Genomic DNA, 24,125 nt, shown 5'->3' on the forward strand with positions numbered 1-24,125 from the left:
GCAAAGTGAAGACTGGCTTACACAAAAATGAGTGCCCTAATTTATCTTAATGAATTAAATAGTGCACCAGTCGGCACTGCACACAGATCCGACCGACCATTCCTGTGCTGTGATTATAGAGCATTGATTGCCAAAGAAATTAAGGCAGCATTTGTGTCTCATGTCACATCATTTGATGTTCCCATTGGCAGCACTTTGGATGAAAGTACCGTACATGGATGCACATAGGATCCATCCAGTGGTGGCCACGAATGTCTGTTCTCTTATCTCATAGTTGTTAAGATATTTCACTCCAAAGTGGTGGACAGACTGACTGTCACGACATGTCACTCCACTGGCATGGCTAAAAAAAAAGCTGGTTTCAGCATCTCAAATGTGAGGATTTGCTGCTTTTTCTTAATATCATTGTAAATTGAATACCCTTTGGGGTTTTTAGTTTTTTTAATTTGAAGATGTCTCATTGGGTTCTAGGATACTGTGATGAACAATTGTCTCACATTCACTGCCAGTGAAATCTTTTAAAATGAACAATCAGATCAAATGTTTGATAAATTGTTAGTTGCAGCCCAAAGGCATTTTGCTTTGCTGCACTGTGCTTTTCTGCTTAGTCAGTGGTGACACTGGTTTTAGCTTCATACAGATCCATGTAGGGCTCTTGTTCTGATACATGTTATGCCAATTGTTTAAATCAATGTAGTTGTAGTAGAGGAAGCAGATGATATAATTGATCAATCAATATCCTGCCAATTGTTTTTTTTTATCTAATCTCCCTACATTGTTGAATGAGTATAGGGTTAAACATCTTATAAGAATCCCTGCCCTTCTAAGCCCCACCTGTCACTTTCCATAACGTCACAACATGCAAGGAAGATGCCTCAGCCTGCCCCATGTTGCTTTAGTCTTTGGTCTCCCACAGTTAAAACCTAAGGAGGGCAACCAGAACACCCTCAGGACCTGTGTGTGTGTGTGTGTGTGTGTGTGTGTGTGTGTGTGTGTGTTCGTCATGAGTGTGTGGGTCAGAAGCAGGTGATCAGGAATGCATGCGTCTTGAGATGAGAGCACTTAATGTAGCATCTCCATCTCTGGTAACATAAATCCATCTTGTCCTTATTCCCTCTCAGGCTTTATCTCTCTCAGAAAAGTGTAAAACATTACTGCATTGTGGCCCAGATTAACAGACATGTGCTCATTCACAAAGGTTTATGGAAAAACAGAGGGGGGCAAACACAAAGAGAAAGCAGACAATAAAGGGAGGCTGTGAATTTTGTATCCATATGAATTATATCCAAGCGATCAATGCAAATAGAAACAAAGGATCAAAGCTTATAAAATAGAAAACAAACATAGTGAAAAATATGAGTAAAAAGACAGCAGAGAACACTAGAAAAGGGGTTACATGTGGTTCCTGGAGAAATCTGAAACAGCTGGAGAAAACACTGAACAAAGTGTATTATGATTTGAAGGTGACCTCTTACTATTTCTTCTGTGTACAATCAAGAACAGAAAAAGAGTGATGCTACAGACTTCTCCCCGGGATGTTTGAGTATATTGTAGCATGAAGACAGTTATCCTATTAACATCGCTGTCAACTCACAGCCTAACAGACTTAACTACTCTGACGTTTAATTCAAACTCACACATTAGGATAGGAGAGGATTGCCATGCAACACAAACTGACAACCAGAGTAGCCAAGGTAAATACAGATAAAAACAGATTATTTTTCCTCTGAACCAAAACTCTCCCAAAGCTGATGAAACTGTGGAGCACATGACTGCTCATTCCAAGGATTTAGCATAAAACTGGATCATATTTGACCATCCAATGTTCCACTAGCTAAGCTGTATAATCGCGCAAAATGATGTTGAAATTAGATGCATGTTGACGGTTGTTGTTCTGGTGAAGCTGAGGTGAGCAGCATTTTCCCTCCCCATAGATTGATATTAGTGTTGCACCAAGAGCCCCACCTATTTAACTAAAAAGATCATTTAAATGTACTCAGATAAAGTTACTAAAAGCTGCACAAAACTCCACTCAATTATAGCAGAATGAAAGAATTAAATGCTTTGAAATTAAAGTTTTGTTTCTGTCGAATTGTGTGCAAAACATGTAGTGAGTCTGCTGATTTTCAAAGCTAAAGTCCAAGGTGGGTTAATACTTTTTATATGCATGGTAGGCCTATGGTTGGAACTGAATAGCTGGAAGATCACATTAAGACAAATACAATCTTTGTGCAGAATTGGTCTGCCTTGGTCTGTGTGCGTGCTAAAATGAAAAGTGTAAGATCCCATTTCTGCTTACTGGCTGTGCGGATTACTCACACCCACACCAAAGCCGTCTGGAACACCAGCAGAGAGAACAACACACTGCACAAAGAAAGTACACAGAGTGCAGACGAGTCATAATCTGACCAGTGTCATCATGACCCAGGGTGAAGAATGAATCCAAATATAGTTTCAAATCAAATTTGGAGAGGGATCCGAAATGACAAAATTCATTCATAGTGGGAAATTATCTCATTGTACATCACAGAGAGCGCTGGGTTGGACTTTATCGCTGCAAATATCACAACACAACCAAATACATAAACGCACTGCAAATACACACAACACAACCAAATAGATAAACGCGCTGCAAATATGAAACGATGCAAAAAGAAAAGCACGCAAACCTCGAAAAAAGAAGCGATGCAAAAAGAAAAACAACTTCATTAATTTGACAACACATGCGCAGCATTCAGCAAACGCACTGCAAATATCACAACACAACCAAATACATAAACGCGCTGCAAATACACACAACACAACCAAATAGATAAACGCGCTGCAAATATGAAACGATGCAAAAAGAAAAGCACACAAACCCAGAAAACAAATGCAACAAAAAAACGCTGCATCCAGATTACATAACGGAAGTTCTCCAGGCCTCTAGAGGGAGCAGCTAAGTGGAACAGCTGGATTTCTGACCGTTATTAACCGACATTAAATTCATATTATTATTATTATTATTATTAATAACATAATATATTATTAATATACAGTCTATGCTCCCGTCTCATGCCCTCCCGGCTGGTGCTGTCCCCGAGCTTCGGCTTTTCAAAATAAAAGCTCACGTCTGGTCCGCTATGTGTTTGTACTTTGGTGTGTTGGATGTTTGTGAACTAAACAGTACGGCAATCATGCTGATGAATACAATAACTTTTTCAGCAGATGTCTTACTTACAACACGTTGGAGTTAGCAAAGCAGTTTTGTGTTTATATGTGCGGGCGGGATTTATTCAGTTTGATAAATCCCACGGTAAATTGGCTGGTTTACTAACAGGGAGGGACTAGAAATCCTGTCTGGTTTTTGTATTTTGTATTGCTCCACAATATGAATACAGATGATCACCTATTTTGTTGGTAACCGTTGTTGTATAATCACAATATTACACTTGAGGAGGCCTACACTTCAGTAATTTCGGACCTCGAAATTAAACCCTCTCATGTGGCTTAAACAAACGTCAATGTTAAACGCTGATGCAGTTTTAAATGTTTTATCACCACGAGTTTACAGACGTCTCTGCTGATTGAGTATTACCTGTGACCTGAGCCGAGACACACCCACCAAACGAGAGAAAACAGATCTCAAACATAGATTTAATATTTAATATTTTCTCTCTCTCTCTCTCTCTCTCTCTCTCTCTCTCTCTCTCTAGCTGTTCCACTAGCTGCTCCCTCTAGAGGTCTGGAGAACTTCCGTTGTGTAATCTGGATGCAGCGTTTTTTTGTTGCATTTGTTTTCTGGGTTTGTGTGCTTTTCTTTTTGCATCGTTTCATATTTGCAGCGCGTTTATCTATTTGGTTGTGTTGTGTGTATTTGCAGTGCGTTTATCTATTTGGTTGTGTTGTGGTATTTGCAGCGCGTTTGCTGAATGCTGCGTATGTGTTGTCAAATTAATTAAGTTGTTTTTCTTTTTGCATCGCTTCTTTTTTCTGGGTTGGTGTGCTTTTCTTTTTGCATCGTTTCATATTTGCAGTGCGTTTATGTATTTGGTTGTGTTGTGGTATTTGCAGCGCGTTTGCTGAATGATGCACATGTGTTGTCAAATTAATGAAGTTGTTTTCTTAATTTGCTTGTGTTTTGTCTATTTGCGTGTGTTTTCTTAAGTTGCAGGGCGTTTGCCCCTGTCGGCCACCGTAATTTACAGATCAGAAAGTTACATTACAAAATGCTACAACATCTTACAGAACTCTATTAATAGGCTTACAGAACACAATAATGTTGGTGCTGGGTTCAAGCAGAATAAATCACATTTGATTATTCTCTATTTTCTCTTGAGTAAACACTGTGAATGGCTATGGGTCAACATTTGTGATGTTTGTTTGGCATTTGTGAATACTAGAAGAAGAAAGAAATGCAGTAAGGCGAAAGCTGTAGTCACCTGCCAATATTTACTCATGTATTGTGGCCAAAAGCAAAGGGGACAGGAAATAGCATGGGGAGAGTTGTAAACAAATAAACACACAGAGTTGTTAATTATGTAGCTTTTTATCAATAACTTTACTGTGAATCCCATATCACTGCCCTGCACTCACTATAGCAAAGCAGCATCTCTCCTTCTCTGCTACTTGTATTATTTTGCTCTGCAGTTATAAAGAATATAAGCAAACAATATTTCCTGAATAAGAGGGTGGGATATCTCTCTCTCTCTCTCTCTCTCTCTCTCTCTCTCTCTCTCTCTCTCTCTCTCTCTCTCTCTCTCTCTCTCTCTCTCTCTCTCTCTCTCTCTCTCTCTCTCTCTCTCACACTCTCTCTCACTCTCTCTCACTCAAACAGGCTGGACACTGGAGAGCCAAAGTCAATCAAACTGGATTCACAGTAACATGAACCGGGTATGGTAATTTACGGTGTTTGTCTTAACCAACAAATACAATGAATACTACCAACTAGTTTTTTCATCTTGTGCAGGCGTTCATGCAAGTTTACCATCAGTTAGCTGTAGGCAGCAGTCAAAAGACATGAGGTGATTGCCATATCACAACCCGAATATGATTACAGAACTAACAGACATGTTTGTTTGTATTGATTGCGATTACCTGTCTTTGCCCGATTAGGAAAATATAGATGAAGTGTGAATTTCCCCATTGTGGGATTAATAAAGGATTTTGAATCTTGAATCTTGAATCATGGCAACTGCTAAAGCTACATCAGGTCAAGGTCTGATTACTAGTGTGCAAATGTAAATGCATCCACTGCCTTTCATTTAGCTCTGTTCTAGTCTCACATTGCCAGACCTTTCTCCACCGCACTGCAAGTAAGGTCAGGGCCCTCCAAACATACAGTCCTGGATAGGAGAAAAAAACCCTCTGGGTTGTTTGCATTTCTAATTAATTTAGCTGGATACATGGTTTAACGTTATTAGCTCTTACCAGTGTATTGCCGTGTGTATTTTGTTCATAGACAATCGTTTCCAAAACGTCCCAGTTAGATAGTAAATACTGCAAACATATTATTTGTAAATCTTTACAATCATTCTCCGAAAGAACCAAGCAGGCCTGCCTTGTTGCACAATCCAAATGTTCCTCAAAACTTGCCATTTTCAGCGCATAGCTTGCTAGCTCAAAGGTTTCCCAAAACACACTGAGTTTTGCAAGGTGAGGGACGTCCGGTGGAACATCCAGGGGCACCGGATGTTCTGGCGATTATTCAGTAAATGAAGTGTCGTCAATCCAGACTAGCTCTGTTCTACCCCTCAATGTCTCTGTCCTAAACATGCACAAGATACACTCTGATAGACACACCTGTGCAGTATTTTGAGTAGGTGCCGACTTTCAGTCATTGACACTCATTTACAGTTTCCTTCTGCACCACACTGGCTTTTCTTAGGCAGCACAACTGACCACACACACAATCCATAAGGCACTCTAAAACAATTGTGTACATCAGCAGGAAAATAATTGGATCCCAAAATAACTTCTTGCTCCCTCCACCTCCTTCTAAATATTAATGAAAGACCTTAAATAAATACAAGAGAAAGGGAGGATTGAGAGGAGACGAGGAACTGTGCTGAAACATTAAACACATTAAACATATAACACGCACGCACGCACGCACGCACGTCTTCCAGCTTTAGGCTTCACTACAGATGGGAGTAATCTGAGTTGAGGACCTTCAGTAAGGTTCTGCTGACCCTGATGTTATATAGCAGCAGTGATGCCTGAAGGAGACATAGTGTGATAGCTTTTTAAAAGACAAGAAGGCCAGGAGGGAAAAGAACACTGGGGGAAACATGTCTGTCTCACCACCAGGGTTACTAACAACTGACACACACCACACACCTGCTATAAAGTCTGCAGTTGCCCGAGCGGACTGTACAGCCACCAATAAACTGGCTGTTAACAAAAGGAAATAGAAGTCATTGTCAAATTCGATAAAAATAAAACAGATATGCGCATATGTTCAGATGAGTTACAAATTACCACCACAAGTCTTCAGAAAAGCTTCATTGCTCGTTGGCATAGATACTCTCTGTAACAATATATATTTCCTTATTTGGTGTTTTCATAATGGTGGTGGAGAGCAGTGAGTAACCCACAATCTCCCACAGGTGTTAAATTGGTTTGAGATCTGGTAACCAAAAAGGCTATAGCATATTATTCACATCGTTTTCATCCTCATCAAACCATTCAGTGAACCCCGGTGTAAAAGCATCTGAATTTATGTCTTTCTACTCATTTATTCAGCTTTTTCCTTTAATCTGTAACCAGTCTGTATGTGTGAATAAATGTGTAAGCCCATCTAGTAAACCATAATAACACTGCACTCTTCTGGTAGAAACAGAAATTTCAGCTCTTCAAGCATTCACTCAATGACTTCTTAATAAGCAGGATTTTCTGTTTAATGTCAGTGTACCAACTCTCATGCCTTTTATTCATTTCCTTAATAGGTCCTTATTAAATGCATCGCCTAGAGCCGCAATGGTTAATTAATTAAGCAATTAGCTGATCGACAAAAACATTTTCACTGCTTCTCAAATCTGAGAATTTTATGCTTTTCGTTGACACATTTGGTTTTCGGACTGTTGGTCGAATAAATTATAACAAGTACTTTTCACTATTTTCTAACATTTATTAGATCGAATAGACTTAATCAATTAATACAACAAAAATAAAATCAATAAGGAAAATAATCGTTAAAACTTTTTGAAAAGAAAAAGATGGGTATGCCTACAATTTCTCTATCATATACAATAATTCCTTAAAATTAATGGTCACAACTGTTTTCTAGGCACAGTGGCATTGACCCTAGCACAGTAAGAATGTAGTGACCAAGAGCAGTGGTTTCCAACCTAGGGCTTGGGACCCCAAGTGGGGTCACAAGATAAATTTGAGGGGTCATGAATTAATCAACAAGATAGGAAAGAAGAAGAAAAACATTACTGCTATACAAAAAATACTTTTTGATTTTTTCTTGGGAAATTCAGGAGTTTTATCTTTTTAGGACTTCTGAGATGGTAATCTGGATCACTCTTTAATTAATCTGCTTGTAGACATGTACAATCTGTCACAGTCGGTCACAAGGAGGCATTACTTAGCTAAAAAAGGTCACCAGGACATGACACACACATACAGTACACATATACGCACATACACTTTAGTGCAGCACCAATCAGGACTGATTAGCACTAACCTTTCCAGCAGCTCTTATTTATCTAACTGAAGGTAATTAAACACTTGGCAACTCCATTTAAAGTTTTAAAATGTTAACATCACGTGTGCACACACACACACACACACACACACACACACACACACACACACACACACACACACACACACACGAGTGCAGGACCAATCAGGAATGATTAGCTAGATAGGTAAAAGAGCATCTGAATTTGACACGACAGGACGACGACTGGCCAACTGGCTGCCTGCCAAGAACTGGCCACTTGCTGTTTGTGTATGTTATCTGAAACTGCATGTTGTACCTGTTGCTGTGTGTGTGTGTGTGTGTGTGTGTGTGTGTGTGTGTGTGTGTGTGTTTCTACAACAACTGTGCTGAAGGCATGGTGCATAAATAATGAAACAAGGCAGTGTCATATTAACAGGCACTAATGCAGAGAGGGATACTAACAGGATTTCCAAAGCCCAGTCTTTGCTCAGTATGACTGGGGGATCCTGTGGTTTGCTATAAAATAACTTTGTCTCCAATTAGCTGTACAAATTCCATTTAGTGTGAGCTGTTTGACACACTGCACATAAATTCCTTACATCAACAATGCAGGAAACTCTGGAACAACAACTGATCTTCGATCATCAGTAAGTGCTATATCTATCTGATAAGAAACCCAATATCCACATCAGCTAAAGCATATCCCTATCCAGTTACACAGATGTTAACCATATAAGCAGGTATGCCTGCTGCCCCCTCCCCCTAGTATAGCATACAGTATATCTACTGAATGTGTCAGCACGGGAGCCTGTGCACTTTAATAAAAATATATGAATAGCACTGATCTCCACAGTGACAACTTCTCAGGAGTCTATATTAGTGGTGTCCCATAGTTGATCAGTGGTCCGTACGGATCAACACTCACGGTTCGGAATGCATATGAACTGCGGATCAATTGCAAAGTTTAACCATAATAATAGTGTGAAATGTTTACTGTCACTGTTACTTAAAGTAGGCTGATAAATCTCTATGGAGGGTTGCCATCAGGGGCGTCGGACTGGGGGGAAAAAGGGGATTGAGTACCCAGGGCCCTCATGTGAGGAGGGCCCAAAAAGATGCTAGAATGAATAGCTGTGGATGCGGGGAGGGGCCCATAGAAAATGCCTTTCTACAGGGCCCAGAATTTTGTGCTACGCCCCTGGTTGCCATGAACAGATACAGGCAACGCAATTTTCTGTTCACGTGAACGGCGCATGTTAAAATACGTTGTTAATATGGCACCGGTGCGCAGTATCAACAGTACAGAATAGCAACGCGGATTTCGGCGCCTCATTTCGGTGCTCTCTGATGCTCCGAAACCGACGTTAGAGGCAACAGAAGCATCACTGCATGCCACGCAAGTTAATTTGGCAGCAGGTGACGTTGATGTTAGCCTACCGTTAGCTAGCTGCTGGATTAAACACGGTTAAAATGCTGACAGCTAAACTGTGTAAAAGTGTGTCTGTATTTCACTGTAGAGGATTCCAACACTGGGACGTACAACAGTCTGTTGCTAAAGCTATGAACTAAAAGACACAAACTAGCACTGGTCACAACACAGACATGACTAAAGGTTGCGTTTTCTTAAAACTGGTAAACCTCATGGTGCATTCAAAGTTATTGTAAAATACCCTTTTCTCATCTGTTTTTGTCATTTAACAGCAATTTACTGGTGAAAGAAGTTATTGTTAAAAGTTGTTATTACAATCTTTTTTTTTTAAGATTATTTTTTGGGCATTTTTAGGCCTTTATTGACAGGACAGCTGAAGAAATGAAAGGGGGGAGAGAGGGGGGAATGACATGCAGCAAAGGGCCGCAGGTCGGAGTCGAACCCGGGCCCGCTGCGTCGAGGAGTAAACCTCTATATATGTATACAAAGTTGTTATTACATTTTTAATAAATCATTTAAATTCCCCCCTTTTTTGTGCTCATCGAAAATTGATCCAATTTGTGACTCAAAACAGTTCCGAACCTTGAGTTTTGTGATCCGTTGCACCCCTAGTCTATATCCTCGACATTCCACTTCAGGGATTGCTCCGGTGCCGCCGGATGCATGTCTTTTCGCCGATGTCCGTTTCCATCCGCATTCTTTGTGTTGGAATGTTACACTCCAGTGGATTTATAATGACTATGGTTAACTGTTCCTCAGATCTCTGCATGGTAAATTGAGACAGCTAGCTACACTATCTGTCCAATCTGAGTTTTCTCTCGCACAACTAAAAGAACTTTGAATGTACACGCTCCATCAAAACACGTTCCTTCCGAGGCTGTTTTGGCTCTTGCGGAGCTTATCGCCACCCATGATGATTGTAATTGGTTTAAAGAAATGCCAATAAACCAGAGCGCATTTTTCTCCCATCCTGAATGCTATGTAGACTAGCCAGACCGTCCTCCGCAGTATGTGGAGGAAGGTCTGGCAAAGCGAGACTAACTTCTCAGGAACTAAGAAAAACAGCCTTATATTTAGATCTATTGTCCATTGTGTTTTACATTGTGTCATAAACAATGGGCTTGTTCTGCTGCCATAGAGCTTGTTGTGTTTTATTGGCGTTTATTTTACTGTCCACTCACCATTCAGGATCAACCGGCGTGATGTCTATCCTGGGAGGGGCTCCAAAGGGCAAGGACGTTGGCCTGGTCATGATTTCTTCATCAGGTGTCCGTGACCTCTCCCCCTGACGCCATGACAATGGGGGAAGCTGCAGGTTGCCAGAGAAACGGCGTCGGCCACGGCGCAGGTCGACACCCAGTGTGCAGGACGGAGATGTGAAAGACTCACTGAGGCAGCAATCTTGAGGCTCTTTGCAGTCCTGAGAAGAGAAAGAAATGAAGGAAGAAGTGTGTGAAATGTAGTGTGAATATTCATTTAGAGTCACATAGAGAAAGACAAGTGGAAATTTATAGAGACACAATAGAATAGAATATGAAAGGAATAGTGCAGAACTCAACTTATCAAATGAGTTTTTCTTTCATTTCAATGAAAATCCTGTGTTTAAATTTCTAAACCACAACTTTTTTCTCCAGCTCATCAACTGTTTGCCCACTAAGGGGCACCACAAGCCTGTTTCTGACTAAAGATGGAGATGCATAAGTAAAGCAGTACACCTCAGACTCTCTGGTGACCTATTACAAAATATTTATATGACTGACACCTCTTCTCACTTTTCCCAACCTGTTGTCTCAGATCAACTCGTATAGAAGTATAGAAAATCTGCATCATAAAGTGGAGTTAGTAAAAAATGACACTCATCAAACCTTTGAAGGCCCATATTCTGATGACTTAAATAAATTTCAAAACAAGATCTGCTAAAATTCGCCAGCATAAATCTCACGAGTCTACTTTTTATTTATTTTTTCATCATGTCTTCACACACATATCCCTCCTCCAAAACCTCTACTCTTCCCTTCCGCCTCATTTACTGGTGTAATTTCTCTTGTTAGCGTGTGCTGTCTGTAGAAAAACTAATTGCAGGGCATAAATGACATGTTTATTTCTCAGCTGCACAGTCTAATGTACATGCAAGTCTGAAGGCCATGATCAATCTTGTCTCATTAGCGTGCGTTCATAGTTCTGAAAACCAGGGCTGTAATTATTTAGCATCTCAGAAATCATTATCAGTTTGACAAGGATTAAAAAATACCTCCTTTATACACTCTCAAAAAAAATAATAGCAGTTCTCACCTTTTATCCACAATTACTTCTTTTTTTTTAAATCAATGTATTTCCCCTTTTTTACATGGTTATTCAAAAATCAGTTAACCAATCTGGTAATGTTCTTTTTTTCCTAAGGCTACCCTTAAACTACTCATAACCTGCTTGTCAAATATAGGCTGCTATTTTTTGGGGAAGCTCAGGCTTGATGTAGGTGGAGTTAGAAGTTGAAATAGCTAAAGCTTTTTTAAAAAGACACCGCATGTGCTCAGCAACATGCACAGAAGTCACCTGCACATGTAACATGTAGCAGATGGTGTAATAGTAAAACCAAATATACTGTATCATAAATACAAAATCTATGTTATCTTGTTTGTCTCTCCTGGGTGACCTGATATAAGCCATTTTCAAAAACCAGAGATGGGTCACTTTCTTTTAGGCTCTTTAAAGTTGAAAATTAATGAGCAACTATTTTGATAAAAACTTAATATTTCAAGTCATTTTCAAGTGAAAATGACACATTTTCCCCATTTCCTGTGTATTTCTTGTGACAATATATTACTTTTCTTTGTCTTATGTAACAGTGAATATATTTGGGTGTTGTTCAGACAAATCAAGACATCTGAAGATGTCACATTAGGCTTTAGGAAATTGTGCTCGACAATTCTCACTATTTTCTGACCAAAAATGTTTTTAGACCAAATATTACTTGAGAAAATAATGAGCAGATAATTTGATCCATCCATCCACCCATTAGATATACAAGCTTTTCCTCGAGGGGGTTGCGTGAGGGCTGGAGCCAATCCCAGCTGACATTATGTGAGAGACAGTGACACATAGAGACAGACAAGACAAACCTCCACTCCTTGTTGATAGTGTAGGAAGCTTCATACAGTAAATAACTGTATGATGTAGAAGTGTTTTTACTCCTGGTCCTGTACTGTACAAGTCTAGTCAGAGTTGGCAGTTGTGCAGAGAAAAAATAAACGACCAAATAATTTGCCCTGATTCTATTTTTGAGCTTTATACCTTCTGGGTCTTCAGTAGTAAGTCCTTTCTCTGTTGAACACAGCCTCCCACTCTTAGTCCCACAACAGCTCTTCTTGGCCATTTGCCTTCCCCCGCTTACTCACGGCAGCTTCTGTGCTTTAACAAACTAACTACACAATGCCAGTGATCGTGAGCGGAAGCATAACGAACTAAATTAATTCTTGCTTCACACAGAATATGACAAATGTAGCTGACTCTTAGCAGCATGGGTGGTGACTTATTTCTTTCTGTTCAATCAGTGCTAATGGTAAACAAGGCTACTGAATACCAGACTTGATTTGCATGTTGGTGGTAGCAGATACAGCAGATGCATTTGGGGACTTTGTTTTGTTTTGTTATAAAAACTCAACATACGCATTGTTTGCCTCCAGCCATCCATTGCAGATTACAATTTATGCATGAAGAATGTTATGCAGATATTTTTCAGTTGTACTGAATAAAAATGAAACTTCTCATATTTTTACAGTGTGACACTTCATCTGTGTTTTTGTATTTAGCCGTTGTCTACTTTGGTTTTCGTACTTGTTCCTATATACTGAACACTTGAATTTCACCAAGCTTGGTACTAAATGCTTTACATGCTATTTGTGAGTGCTGCTGTTCAGCAATTCGGTACCAGAAACCATTATGCTCATATTGAATTATTGTACTTGCATAAGCACTTTAGATTTGTGCTGTATAGCACTGTGTTCCGTGCATTCACTGGAATTGGCTGTCTGCCATGTGTGGACTCCATCTTTGACTATTTTTACTGTGCATGTTTTCATTGTGTATGTTTCATTTTATGCCCATACTGCAAACCAATTTCTCTCAGGGATTATAACGTTAATCAATCAATCAATCAATCAATCAATCAATCAATCAGCCTGCAAATACTGTGGATTTGAGGTTTGGCAAGACAGTTTTTTGTGTCTTTGCTGTTATGTGGCTTGTTTTGCATATTGCTGTAAATAGTACTTATTAATAATACATTTTTCTTTTTTTTTTTCCATCGCCTTATAGAAAATAGACAATGTTTAGTTTTTTATTAAGTCATAACGTTAAGCTTTATATTAATTAAAAATCTACAAGTGGAAAAACGTTAGACTTAGAAACTTTATAAAACACTCCATTATTCAGAAGTTACCACTAGGAAGTGAATACTCCTCAAGTCAGTACCTCTTATATACTGTCTATGGTCAGTACCTGCACAAACTATTAGCATGTCCTGCCCTCTAGTGGCCTGAACAGACATAATTAAGATTTTCTTTTTAAATCCAATGTTTTTTTAATTTGTTTAATTTAGGTACTGACTTGATGCATAGATTTGAATTTTCCCAGCACTATTTGGTAGTTTATGAATTTACTCTTTTAGTCAAACATTAAGCATGATTTGGAATGTTTCTGATGTGCTTGATAAATAGTGAACCTGTCAATTATTGTCATTTCTCGATTCATATTTAAAGAAGCATCTAAATTTCACAGTCAACAATACATGTAATACTGTCATTTAAATCCACTATTCTGGCTCATTCTTTGTCTTGAAGGTGATAGAAAACACAGCTGAGAGACAAATCAGCTTGGTAACTGCTGTTTAGAAGAGTATACAGTAAATACATGGCAACCAGAAGAAATATGTAATGAAATACAAAGCAGTGAAAACGTGATTTAAGAAATTAAAATAGGCTCTGCTGCAGTACCCTCTTTAAGGAAACTATTGCCTTCCTTACTATTGTCATGAGTAAGGAGGAAGAGGCAACAATATTTTTCCTTGATAGCTCAGAGAGGAGATAGTGTGGTGGAAAGGCAAGGACAAAGTGAGATATGGGAGTGATAAGAACTACACTGCAGAGAGGATAAAGAAAGGAAGATGGAGGATGGTGATATTAGATGAGAGAAGGCCCAGCAGAGAGAGAAAGAAACAACAATTTCATACAACACAGAAGGAATATGAGAGCAGAGTTGAGGACACATTCATAAAGACACAGATGGAGCTCAATATAAAGTGGCAATCATGTCTCAGATCAGATAATACCCCGCAATCACACTGAACAGAAATACAGACAGACGACTGCACCATGCTGGACGCCTGCCAATGTCTGAGCCATTGTAGTTCTTAAAAAGGCTTTGAAGCGATAACCGTTTCCATATTTTTGTAATGGATTCATTTGTTTTAAGGTTTCAATAAATCAACTTCTTGTATTCACAGCAACTTATCGAAACGTATCGTCGCTGTCAGGCAGAAACCTTGTATGTCCATAGTGCGTCTTTTTTTTCCTTTCATAAATCAATGCTATTGGTCACCCTTTAAGTCTGTCCGTGGGTTTTACAAATATTTAAACAGTGACGAGGTGATTTTATCTGACTCCGTCTGAAGTAAATAGCTCAATAAAATGTTTTTTAAATAAGCCTTTTTTATCATTTTCTGAAAAACAACGATTTTGGACATACAAGGTTTTAACCCGACAGCGACGCTATTGTAGTTCATTTATGGCCAATGCAGAAGCCACCACACTTAACAGCTCTATTACACATGAATCATGATCTTTTGGAAAGTGTTAAACTGAAGGACATCATGATCGCACAATAGGCTAACCATGTGAGTCATTTCTGCTTTTCTTTATATAGAGTTGGGAGGTAGTGGAACATTTGATTGACTGAGAGAAGAAAGAGACGGAAGTACAGTATGTGTGAATTGAAAGTCCTAAACCAATTCAAATGGTCTGACTCATCAGACTCAAAGCAGCGACAAGGCTTTTAAGCACATAATATGATGATAAATGCAGAGATGTGACTACAGCTAGAGTCATTTGCCTATTATACTTTGTACCTATACTTTTTCACGTATATCATTTTGGATTGCATCAGTTTTTAATTTGCAAATCCATCGCTACGTTTGTGTGTTAAATCTTCCCAAGTAATTAGTACCTACTAGCTAACATATTACCTTTTCAAATCTAAACAAGTCATATTAGCAGTGTTACAGTTACAGCTGGCAGTCACTGGGTGTAAATATTCAATAACAACTAATTACAACTTGATATGCTCATATTTTAAGCTGTTCTCCGAGGTGGTTTTAAATGGCACAGCATTATGTTAAATGTTTCCAATATACAGTATGCTGTCCACCAGTAGACAAAGACTTCAGACTAAACTCTCACCCATCATCATCTTTTTCTTCCAAAAACAAAACAGGAGTCTGACAGAGAAATCATTTTGCACAGTTAAAACTGAGGTAGGACTGCTGCTAATGCTAACTAACCCTGCTGTCCTTGTCTGTCTGTCTGTCTGTCTGTGTGGGGATGGGTCAGGTGCAGAGAAGTCCATTAGCCCATTAGCAGCAGCACAGCCTCCATGGCTTCTGCTTATTAGTCTCTTTCTGTCTCACACACAGACACACACACACACACACACACACACACACACACACACACAGTCCCAGTAGCCAGATCGCAAGGCCTCAGCTGCTGGATAAGATTAATACAGAGACGATAATGTACCTTTGCAGCCTTGTCAACATTAAATATATACCCAGAATACAGCACACATCTATCACAGCCTTTTGAGATTGTCCTCACCAGAAAAGTGGTCATTTGTTCAAACACCAACCTTTTTCTGTCATGTGATTTATGACTGTCCTCTACAGAAACAACAAAAACAGTGCAGGTTAAAAGCCACCTATGTTTATGAGAAGAGACAAAGCAGGGAGCAGCAGGATGTCTTTCGACCAAGGCAAAAACAGAAGAATAGGATTTCTGTCCCATCTCATATAATACAGTACTGGTTTCCTTTTACCATGAAGATGACTATTCTCTTACTAGACTCCTACTACTAGTCCAGTAGATTCATGATGCATAAAGAATGCATAGACATCACCATACTTTAAAAACAGAGCGGCTTCTTTCAAGTATGTATAATGACTTCTTGGAAGTGAAAGCTTTACCCTGGGTATACAAGCTGAGATCTTAAAGTGCCGAATGTTTGTGTTATAACCCGACCAATACTGAATTTTTAAAGCCGATACTCATATCAATATTTGAGAATTTTAAAATATCCATTAATAATGTTTTTTTTTTCTTCTTTTTTCATAAACAAACAACATGAACAGTTAGAGATACATACTGGGCAGGAAATTTACTGTTAGAAAATCCACTTGTCAATGCTCTCTGGTGGACAAACTACACTATGTAAGGTTGACACTGATGTTGATACCTCTAACCCAGTTTGGCATTTCTGTTCTGCAATGTTACTTATCAGCCAACATCTGCATTATACCAATATGTCTGCAATAAGCTAATATCAGCCGATATATCAGTCTGGAAGATTTATCTGTCTAGCTTTAGTTAGTAGCAGGGGGCGTGTGTAACCCTTTACGGGTCTGTATGGTTATACTGTAGCAGCCTGGTGTCATTTCCATGTGATTTAATGAAGGTAAACACGGTGAACAGCCGTTCGTAATGGCACTGTGCTCTTGTGCATCACAGGCTGGCTGAGTCCTGAACACTCCTCAACCTCCCCCCAGCCGAAGCTTCAAATACTGTTACCTGTTGGTTGGTACCGAAGCTCAGAAACCCAAAATGTGTTTTAGGGATAGCCCTACTTTCTATGAAAGTATATTTGGGAGTTTTGCTAGAAGAGAGACTTTTTCAAAACCCTCTTTAGAACAAAACTGTACTTTTGCAATTAACTTGGGATTAGTGAAAGTTAATCACTTAACCTCTGACAAACCTAATGTTACATTTGTCACTCCCTGTGAGCTGAAAAAGACTGTAACCCATCCAATCTTCAAATAATTGCTTTCCTTAAACATCTATTTGTAATATTTGTGATTTTTCTCTGTTAACATAATGCATCTCAGGGCATCATCACCCTTCCCATTGCTCAGCCGCCCCCACCAACACCCCAAATCTCTCTGCACTCTTACCTTTTCGACACCAAGGCAACACCACAACAGGGTGGAAATGAGGAGATGAGCCTAGAAAACAACACCTGCTTCCCATCAGTTATAGAGGGGGAGGTATAGAGAGTGGGAGAGGGAAGAAAGAGAGCGCTGTATAAGGAACAGGAGGGAAAAAGGTCTGACAGACAGGAAAATGAGGGCATGAGAGGGAGGACTTGCAGAGAAGGGTGAGTAAAGCAGAGAGAAAGTGAGGGAGGGAGGGGGATAGCTGGAGCCTGAGACTAAAAGGAAAATGAGTGAGCGAGAGAAAGACTGAGGGAGGGGAGCATAGGGAGAGTAACTCAAAGAGACTGATTAGTATTGTATGAAATAAGACATCTTCATCTACAGCTGAGCATAGCTTCCAGCAGTATGGACATGCAAACATGCATCTTATACAGTACACACTGTGCATTTGCTACACACACAGAGGAATAAAATCGCCCACCTGTGCATGCACAACAAGCACACAGATATATGAGCATGATTGCAAATAAATTCATGGCTTGCAAAGAAAGGGTTGTTCGAATTGATGTACAGTATATAGATGAAGTTGTGTTTGTATGCTTATGTCTTTTCGTCCCTTTTGTAATAGTTATTGTTAATGGCTTCAACTACGTCAAAGTTTTTTAAATGAATTGGCAGATTTTAAAGAAAAAAATGAAACAATATAAAACCTTAGGACAAATAAACTCTATTCAGTTCGATTTACAGGCTGCTAAAAGTGATGAAACATTGCCCTGAGGTTGACAAAGGAACAGGATATTAATAAACTGTTGGGTGAATTACTATCTCTGCTTTCTTTCTTTTATCATCATCTTTTCTTTATCGCCGTGAAATAGCCCAATCCCCATGTCTCAGACAAGTAATAAAATAAATTGCCTACTTTCCCTCTCTATAGCAAAATGTGATTTGTGATAAAAAAAAAAAAAAATTGTCTGCTGGTTGAGCACTCAAGACATTCAGTGTAATCCACTGAAGGCTATTCAAAAAATGTCAGCTTCATGTATGTAGTATGCATGCATGGACTGTTTATTGGAGAGACATGGAAGACAGTTGAGATGTAACAAAGCATGAGAAGCAGATTGAGATCCAGGCTGAATCCATGCTGTTCCTCTGTTCATAGCTTTTTTGATTCTAAGAATAATTTCCTGCCCCATCAGGATGTTATTAAGCGAAAACAATCTTTGATTAAAACATGAAAGTCCTTTTTAGTTTCAGGCCTAAAGTAGATTCAAACACAAAGTGGCACAATTGTTTTACAAATAGTAAATTAACAAAATATTAATGTCTCTGAAATTACTCATACTTCATGACATGGTACAGGGCTGGAGGCTATTAAAAACAAGTTTTTAATAAGACTTTGTCCCAAATTTATGAAAAAAAATAAACAAGAACAAACAAGAAAGAAAAACAAACATGACATCAATAAACAAGAACTGATAAAATCAGAACTCAGAAATCAGAAAAGCACCATCCATACCACCGATTGTGTTAAAGAATGACACAAACTGTGGGTTATATGAAATACATGCAGGGAACCAAGCACCACACTGACTACATAACAGGACATTCAAAGAATGACAAGGCGTGAACTCAAGACACTGACAGGCGAAGTGCAAGAGGTCACGGTTTGTATAATCCCAAGGTACCACGGGAGAGAAGACTTATTGTTGCTGTGGTAACCAGCACCACTCCTCTCGCCCTGATCAGACACGAGAGTGAGATAGAGACGGCGGCAGAAGATGACAGTGTTTTTTAAGACCGATATTGAGACAGTGGAGGGAGGTGAGATAGATGTCATTTAAGAGAGTGAAGAGTGAATGAGAACAGTTCAGAGCAGAGAGGATGGGAAGAAGGAAGATAGACAGTGTTGAACTGTTGCTTCCGCTGGCTAACATTCAACTCTCAGCTTCCAAGCTCTCTAATTAAAGATTGAACAGCTGTTCAGTTTGACCCACGCTTCCTGTAAATACAAGCTCAACTGCCGGAGAGGGAGAGAGCGAAAGTGCTGTAGAAGGATAGAGAAGAGATGGAAGCTAAAGAAGTGAGAGAAACTGACAGGGAAAGGCAGCAAGAGAGATTAAGAGTCAGAAGGCAGGAAAGAAATACATAATAGAACGAGAGGAGACAATTGATAAAAACAAGTTCTTCAAACAAACAACACCAGAAGCTATGCAATTTGTTTTTGCCTTTCCAAAATGGCAGGGGCGATTCTAGGATCAAACCTTTAGGGGGGGTCAGCCCCTAAGTGCTGGAGGAAGTACTGAATCTCAGTACTTAAGTAAAAGTAAAATAACCAGACATATATTTACTTTAGTAAAAGTAGAAGTACAACAACGACAACCCTACTTAAGTAAAAGTAAAAAGTACCTGATTTTAAATGTACTTTAAGTATGAAAGTAAAAGTACTTGCATAAGGATTTATTCTCTTAATGTCTATATTCTAATAATTTAAAAAACAAACTGTATGGGCTGTGGCATTTTAATTAAGTTAGTTTTAGGTTAAAGTAATTGTGCTTACCATCTGTGGCCCAGTTTACATTCTGACTTACAATTCTGGTTATCTATCAGGGTGATCTGCATGAAGCTCGACTTTGCATTATTTCCCACGGGACAGTGAATGCTGCACACATTTATTTAGCAACAACACACAGGCTTGAACAACAAGTAAATGGCTTCACAGCTGAGGAGGAATTAGCGGTAGTACTGGGAGCGGTACGCGCCTGGCCAATAAATGCTATTGAAGGGCGGGTCTTGGCGTGGCCATAGTGGGATTCGTAATATCGCAAGCGGCACCGGGAGCTGGACGGCCACTGCTGAAGGCTTCCCCTGAGGACTGCAAATGTGTGACAGTCAGGAAGACGTTTTGGCAGGGGGGGAAAACTGATCAGAAAATGTAACGAAAATGTAACGGAACGTTGTAGAAATGTAGTGGAGTAGAAAGTATAAATAATTGCTGCAAAATGTAACGAAGTAAAAGTCAAAAGTATGCACTATTGATTGTACTTAAAGCAGCCATATTATGCTCATTTTCTGGTTCATAATTGTATTTTAAGGTTGTACCAGAATAGGTTTACATGGTTTAATTTTCAAAAAACACAATATTTTTGTTGTACTGCACCGCTCTCTCTCACTGCTGCAGATCCTCTTTTCAGCTGGTCTCTGTTTTAGCTACAGAGTGAGACCTCTTTTCTTCTTCTTCTGTACTATCTTTGATTGCACTGCACATGTGCAGTAGCTCAGATGTAGATCATGTCAGCTAGCTAGCTCCATAGACAGTAAAAGAAAGGCTGTTTCTACAACTTTGGTCAGTTACAAGGCAGGATTAGCTGGGAGACTTCTAAATGAGGGCGCACATGTAAGTAGTTCTTTTGTAGATTATGGTGAACTTGTGTGTGTTGTAGCAGTGCTTTGCTATTGAGAACGAGGTAGCATGCTAGCGTTAGCATGCTAGCGTTAGCATGCTAACGCTAACGCTACGAGCTAATGGTTGCGGTTAGCCTGCTCGTTTCGGCTTGTGATGTCACAAGCCGTGCCGATTTTGAACAGCTCACCCAGAGACTGAAAGCAGGACACATTCAGAAACCGTATCTCACTCTAAACAGCATGGATGGATTTTTTTTCAAAGTTTGTATGTGTGTGGAAGTACCAGAGACACAACATAACACCCCAAATCCCAGAAAAAAGTGATTTTTTCACAATATGGGCACTTTAAGTAAAGTACAGATATGTGAAAAATGTACTTTACGAAGTATTTGTACTTCGTTACATTCTACCACTGGTTACAGTGCCTTGCAAAAGTGTTACCCCTGCTAAATCAGTAATTTCATTAGCTGATAATCTCTGAGCTAGCTACTGAACAACAACGTCAACTAACGTTTTTTGACACTATTAACACTATGATGGAACTAAACCTGACACGTTATAAGTCACAGTAATAACAACCAATTTGACACAATGTTCTAACATTCAGCAATTTTAGTTGCTTACGTTTCAAATTGGGTTCTAATCTGCGCCATGAAATTACCAATTTCTTCTCTGGGGACTACCAACGTTAATCTTCACAGATTAGATATAGACTCAGCCAAAGGCAGGAGTCTGGCAAAACAACCTCCGATTGTACATAGCATCAGCAACAGCAGCACAGGATATTAAACCAGTTTCAAGCCTTTTGAACCTGTAATTGTTTGTCCTCTGTCACTAACAGACAAGTTCACAAACTCTAACTTGAAGCACTAAAACTGATTTAATAAAAAAAATACCTAAAAAGGGTCTAAAATCGGCAATGCAAAATGGTCCATATGAGTGTTTTCTGATCAGGACAACATTGTTTGTCAATGCCTTCCAAAACCGTAAGGTCATTATGATTTCCGTATGTGCCACTTCTATGGTTAGGGTTTGGTTAGGTTTAGGCAAAAACAAACTATTAGGTTTCAACAAATACAAAAAAAAAATCGTATCGGCCAATGCCTGTGCTCACAAGGCTGGTTCACAAAAAATGTTTGCAGACTTATCTGCAGGCAGCCTTCTCAGTGTAGCTGTTGTGGAACAAAGTTAGCCAACACTAGGGAAGGCCACTAAACTAACATTGTTTATTTTTTATTTTATGCAAGTTTACAAATGTTCATCCTCTCAGACTGTATAATCCTCTCTCAGAAACAATATTCTGCTATTCACTGACAAATGCTGTTGTTAAGTGCACTAAAACTCAATTAATGTTTCATTCACAAGTTGTTGTTTTTTACGTCTCGTATTTTGATTACCTGTAGACATTTATTTAGTTGATAATTTGTTTTATTTAAAGTAAGTGCACTGCAGACAGTGTGCAGATCTACTTCAGCAAACAGAGACAATGCAGACAATAAAAATAAAAGTCAGTTGAGCAATTTTGTTAAATTTATTAAATTGTTATATTTCATGAGATGTAAAGCAAGGGAAAAACATAATGTCGGCATTATATAGCGGCCATCAGCAGCCCTGCTCTCCTAATATCGATATTGGCCATTGAAAAACACATAATGGTGGACCACTAATAGAAATACACATATCTGCTTTCTTTCCAGGAGTTAGATTAGTAGATTGATAACATGTCTGTGCGTTACATACAAAATGGCGCTGAAGCTCTTAGGAGCTTAGCTCATTTTAGCATAGATACTAGAAGCAGCTAGCCTGGATCACTCCAAAGTACTGTAACTCTGTCTAAGCATATTTCCAATGTTGAGCTACTGCTATAAGGTTAGAAAAAAGAGTTATTTAAATATTTTGATAAAAGAAATACTTGATAGGTATTAGGAAATGTTAAAAGCAGACATAACTACAGCAGATCACATCCTCCTTTGATTCTGTCATTATTAGCACAATCAGGAGCTCCTTGTCAGCTAAATGTAAACTTAGGTTGTTGTTGGTTTACTAACAAAAATAACATTTACTTAACCACAGCATTATATCACATTAACAACTGAAAGTTACTTATAGTTATATAATTTAATATTTAGCTTTGTAATAATAGCTAAATGAGTCATTTGCATATTTGCTGAATTAATTAGATAATGGTGATAACACCTCTAACAACTGTATTTGCTCAGCGTCATTCAAAAAATAAGCTCTCTAAACATACTGTAGATTTAAGGACCTTGCACATATCCTGGTTTAGCAGAAACCTTTCAATTCCAATTTAAAACTATTCATTGAATTATTGACATAAATCAGAGGAAAAGATTAAATTAAAGTTACAACCTCAAATGGATATTTTACAGGACTTGATGAGAGTAATGTTTGCACAGACACACTTCCCTGCAAACCTTAGGAAATAGATTTTAGTTGAATAAGAGAAAGGTTGGCCAAATGCTCAAAGCACATGCAATTCTGTATGCGCCTACTTTACACACACACACACACACACACACACACACACACAAGTCACGCATACCCATATGAATGTATAGAGATCAAATCCTTGACCATACTGAATCCTAATCACTTGCACATAAAGTACACAAACAGCCTACAAACACACCAAATTAATATAATCAAAATGCCAGCTTCATGATTAGCAAAATCATTAACACACACAATAACACTGACATATCTGCACACACTTCCACCACTCAAATCTAATCCCAACTGAGCATTACCAGCGGAACCAAATTCCTTCTGTTAGAGCTGAAATCCAATAACTATGTCCTACCTTAGCACACTTAACCTCACTGATTCAGCAAACACTTAACGCTTTCACTGAAACATTAACTGTAAATACACAGGCTTCATTGTGCATGGCTACACACAAGCCCACAACAAAGAAAGCAATCATTCTTGATTTGCTCATTTGTTGTTACAATAAAGAGAAAACCTTAAGAGGCCTTAACAAAAGTAAATCACAATTCCTTAAAGTTATATTAGCCATATGTTGAACCACCTGGACCTTTCAAAGTAATATATGACTCTGTGGGGTTTGTACGCATGTCTTCATAAATTAATTTTCAAGAAATTACTCTAATAATAATGTCAAAAACAAGTGCAAGATCAGAAAACATTTGTTCATTTTAAAAGAAACAGTTCAACATTTTACTTATTTGCAAAGAATACTCAACATTTTTGGAAACATGCCTTTTCGCTTTCGTTCCCAGAGTAAGATCCATACTTAACTTAAGAATTGAGCTACAGGTGGGAGGAAATTATTAGCTTAGCATAAGGCTCTGTCCACACATTGTATCAAAGAGAAATGGAAAACCAATTTGTGGTTTTAAGAGGAGTTTATCTTACCCTCTCCACAGGAAGATATAAGTACAGTCTGAAATCCAGAAGAGAGCCTG

General features: G+C 38.8%; 1 protein-coding gene across 1 annotated transcript in view; it reads right to left on the reverse strand.

Moving 5' to 3' along the window:
* The window catches only part of pde4ba (phosphodiesterase 4B, cAMP-specific a), a 211,801-nt gene that overhangs the window by 148,807 nt on the left and 38,869 nt on the right, over positions 1–24,125 (reverse strand). The window contains exon 3 of the mRNA XM_031284039.2: positions 10,262–10,500. Within this exon, the coding sequence (XP_031139899.1) occupies positions 10,262–10,500 (239 nt within the window). The remainder of the gene's footprint in view (positions 1–10,261; positions 10,501–24,125) is intronic.

This window comes from Sander lucioperca, chromosome 11 (assembly GCF_008315115.2).
Source record: "Sander lucioperca isolate FBNREF2018 chromosome 11, SLUC_FBN_1.2, whole genome shotgun sequence".
NCBI lineage: Eukaryota > Metazoa > Chordata > Actinopteri > Perciformes > Percidae > Sander > Sander lucioperca.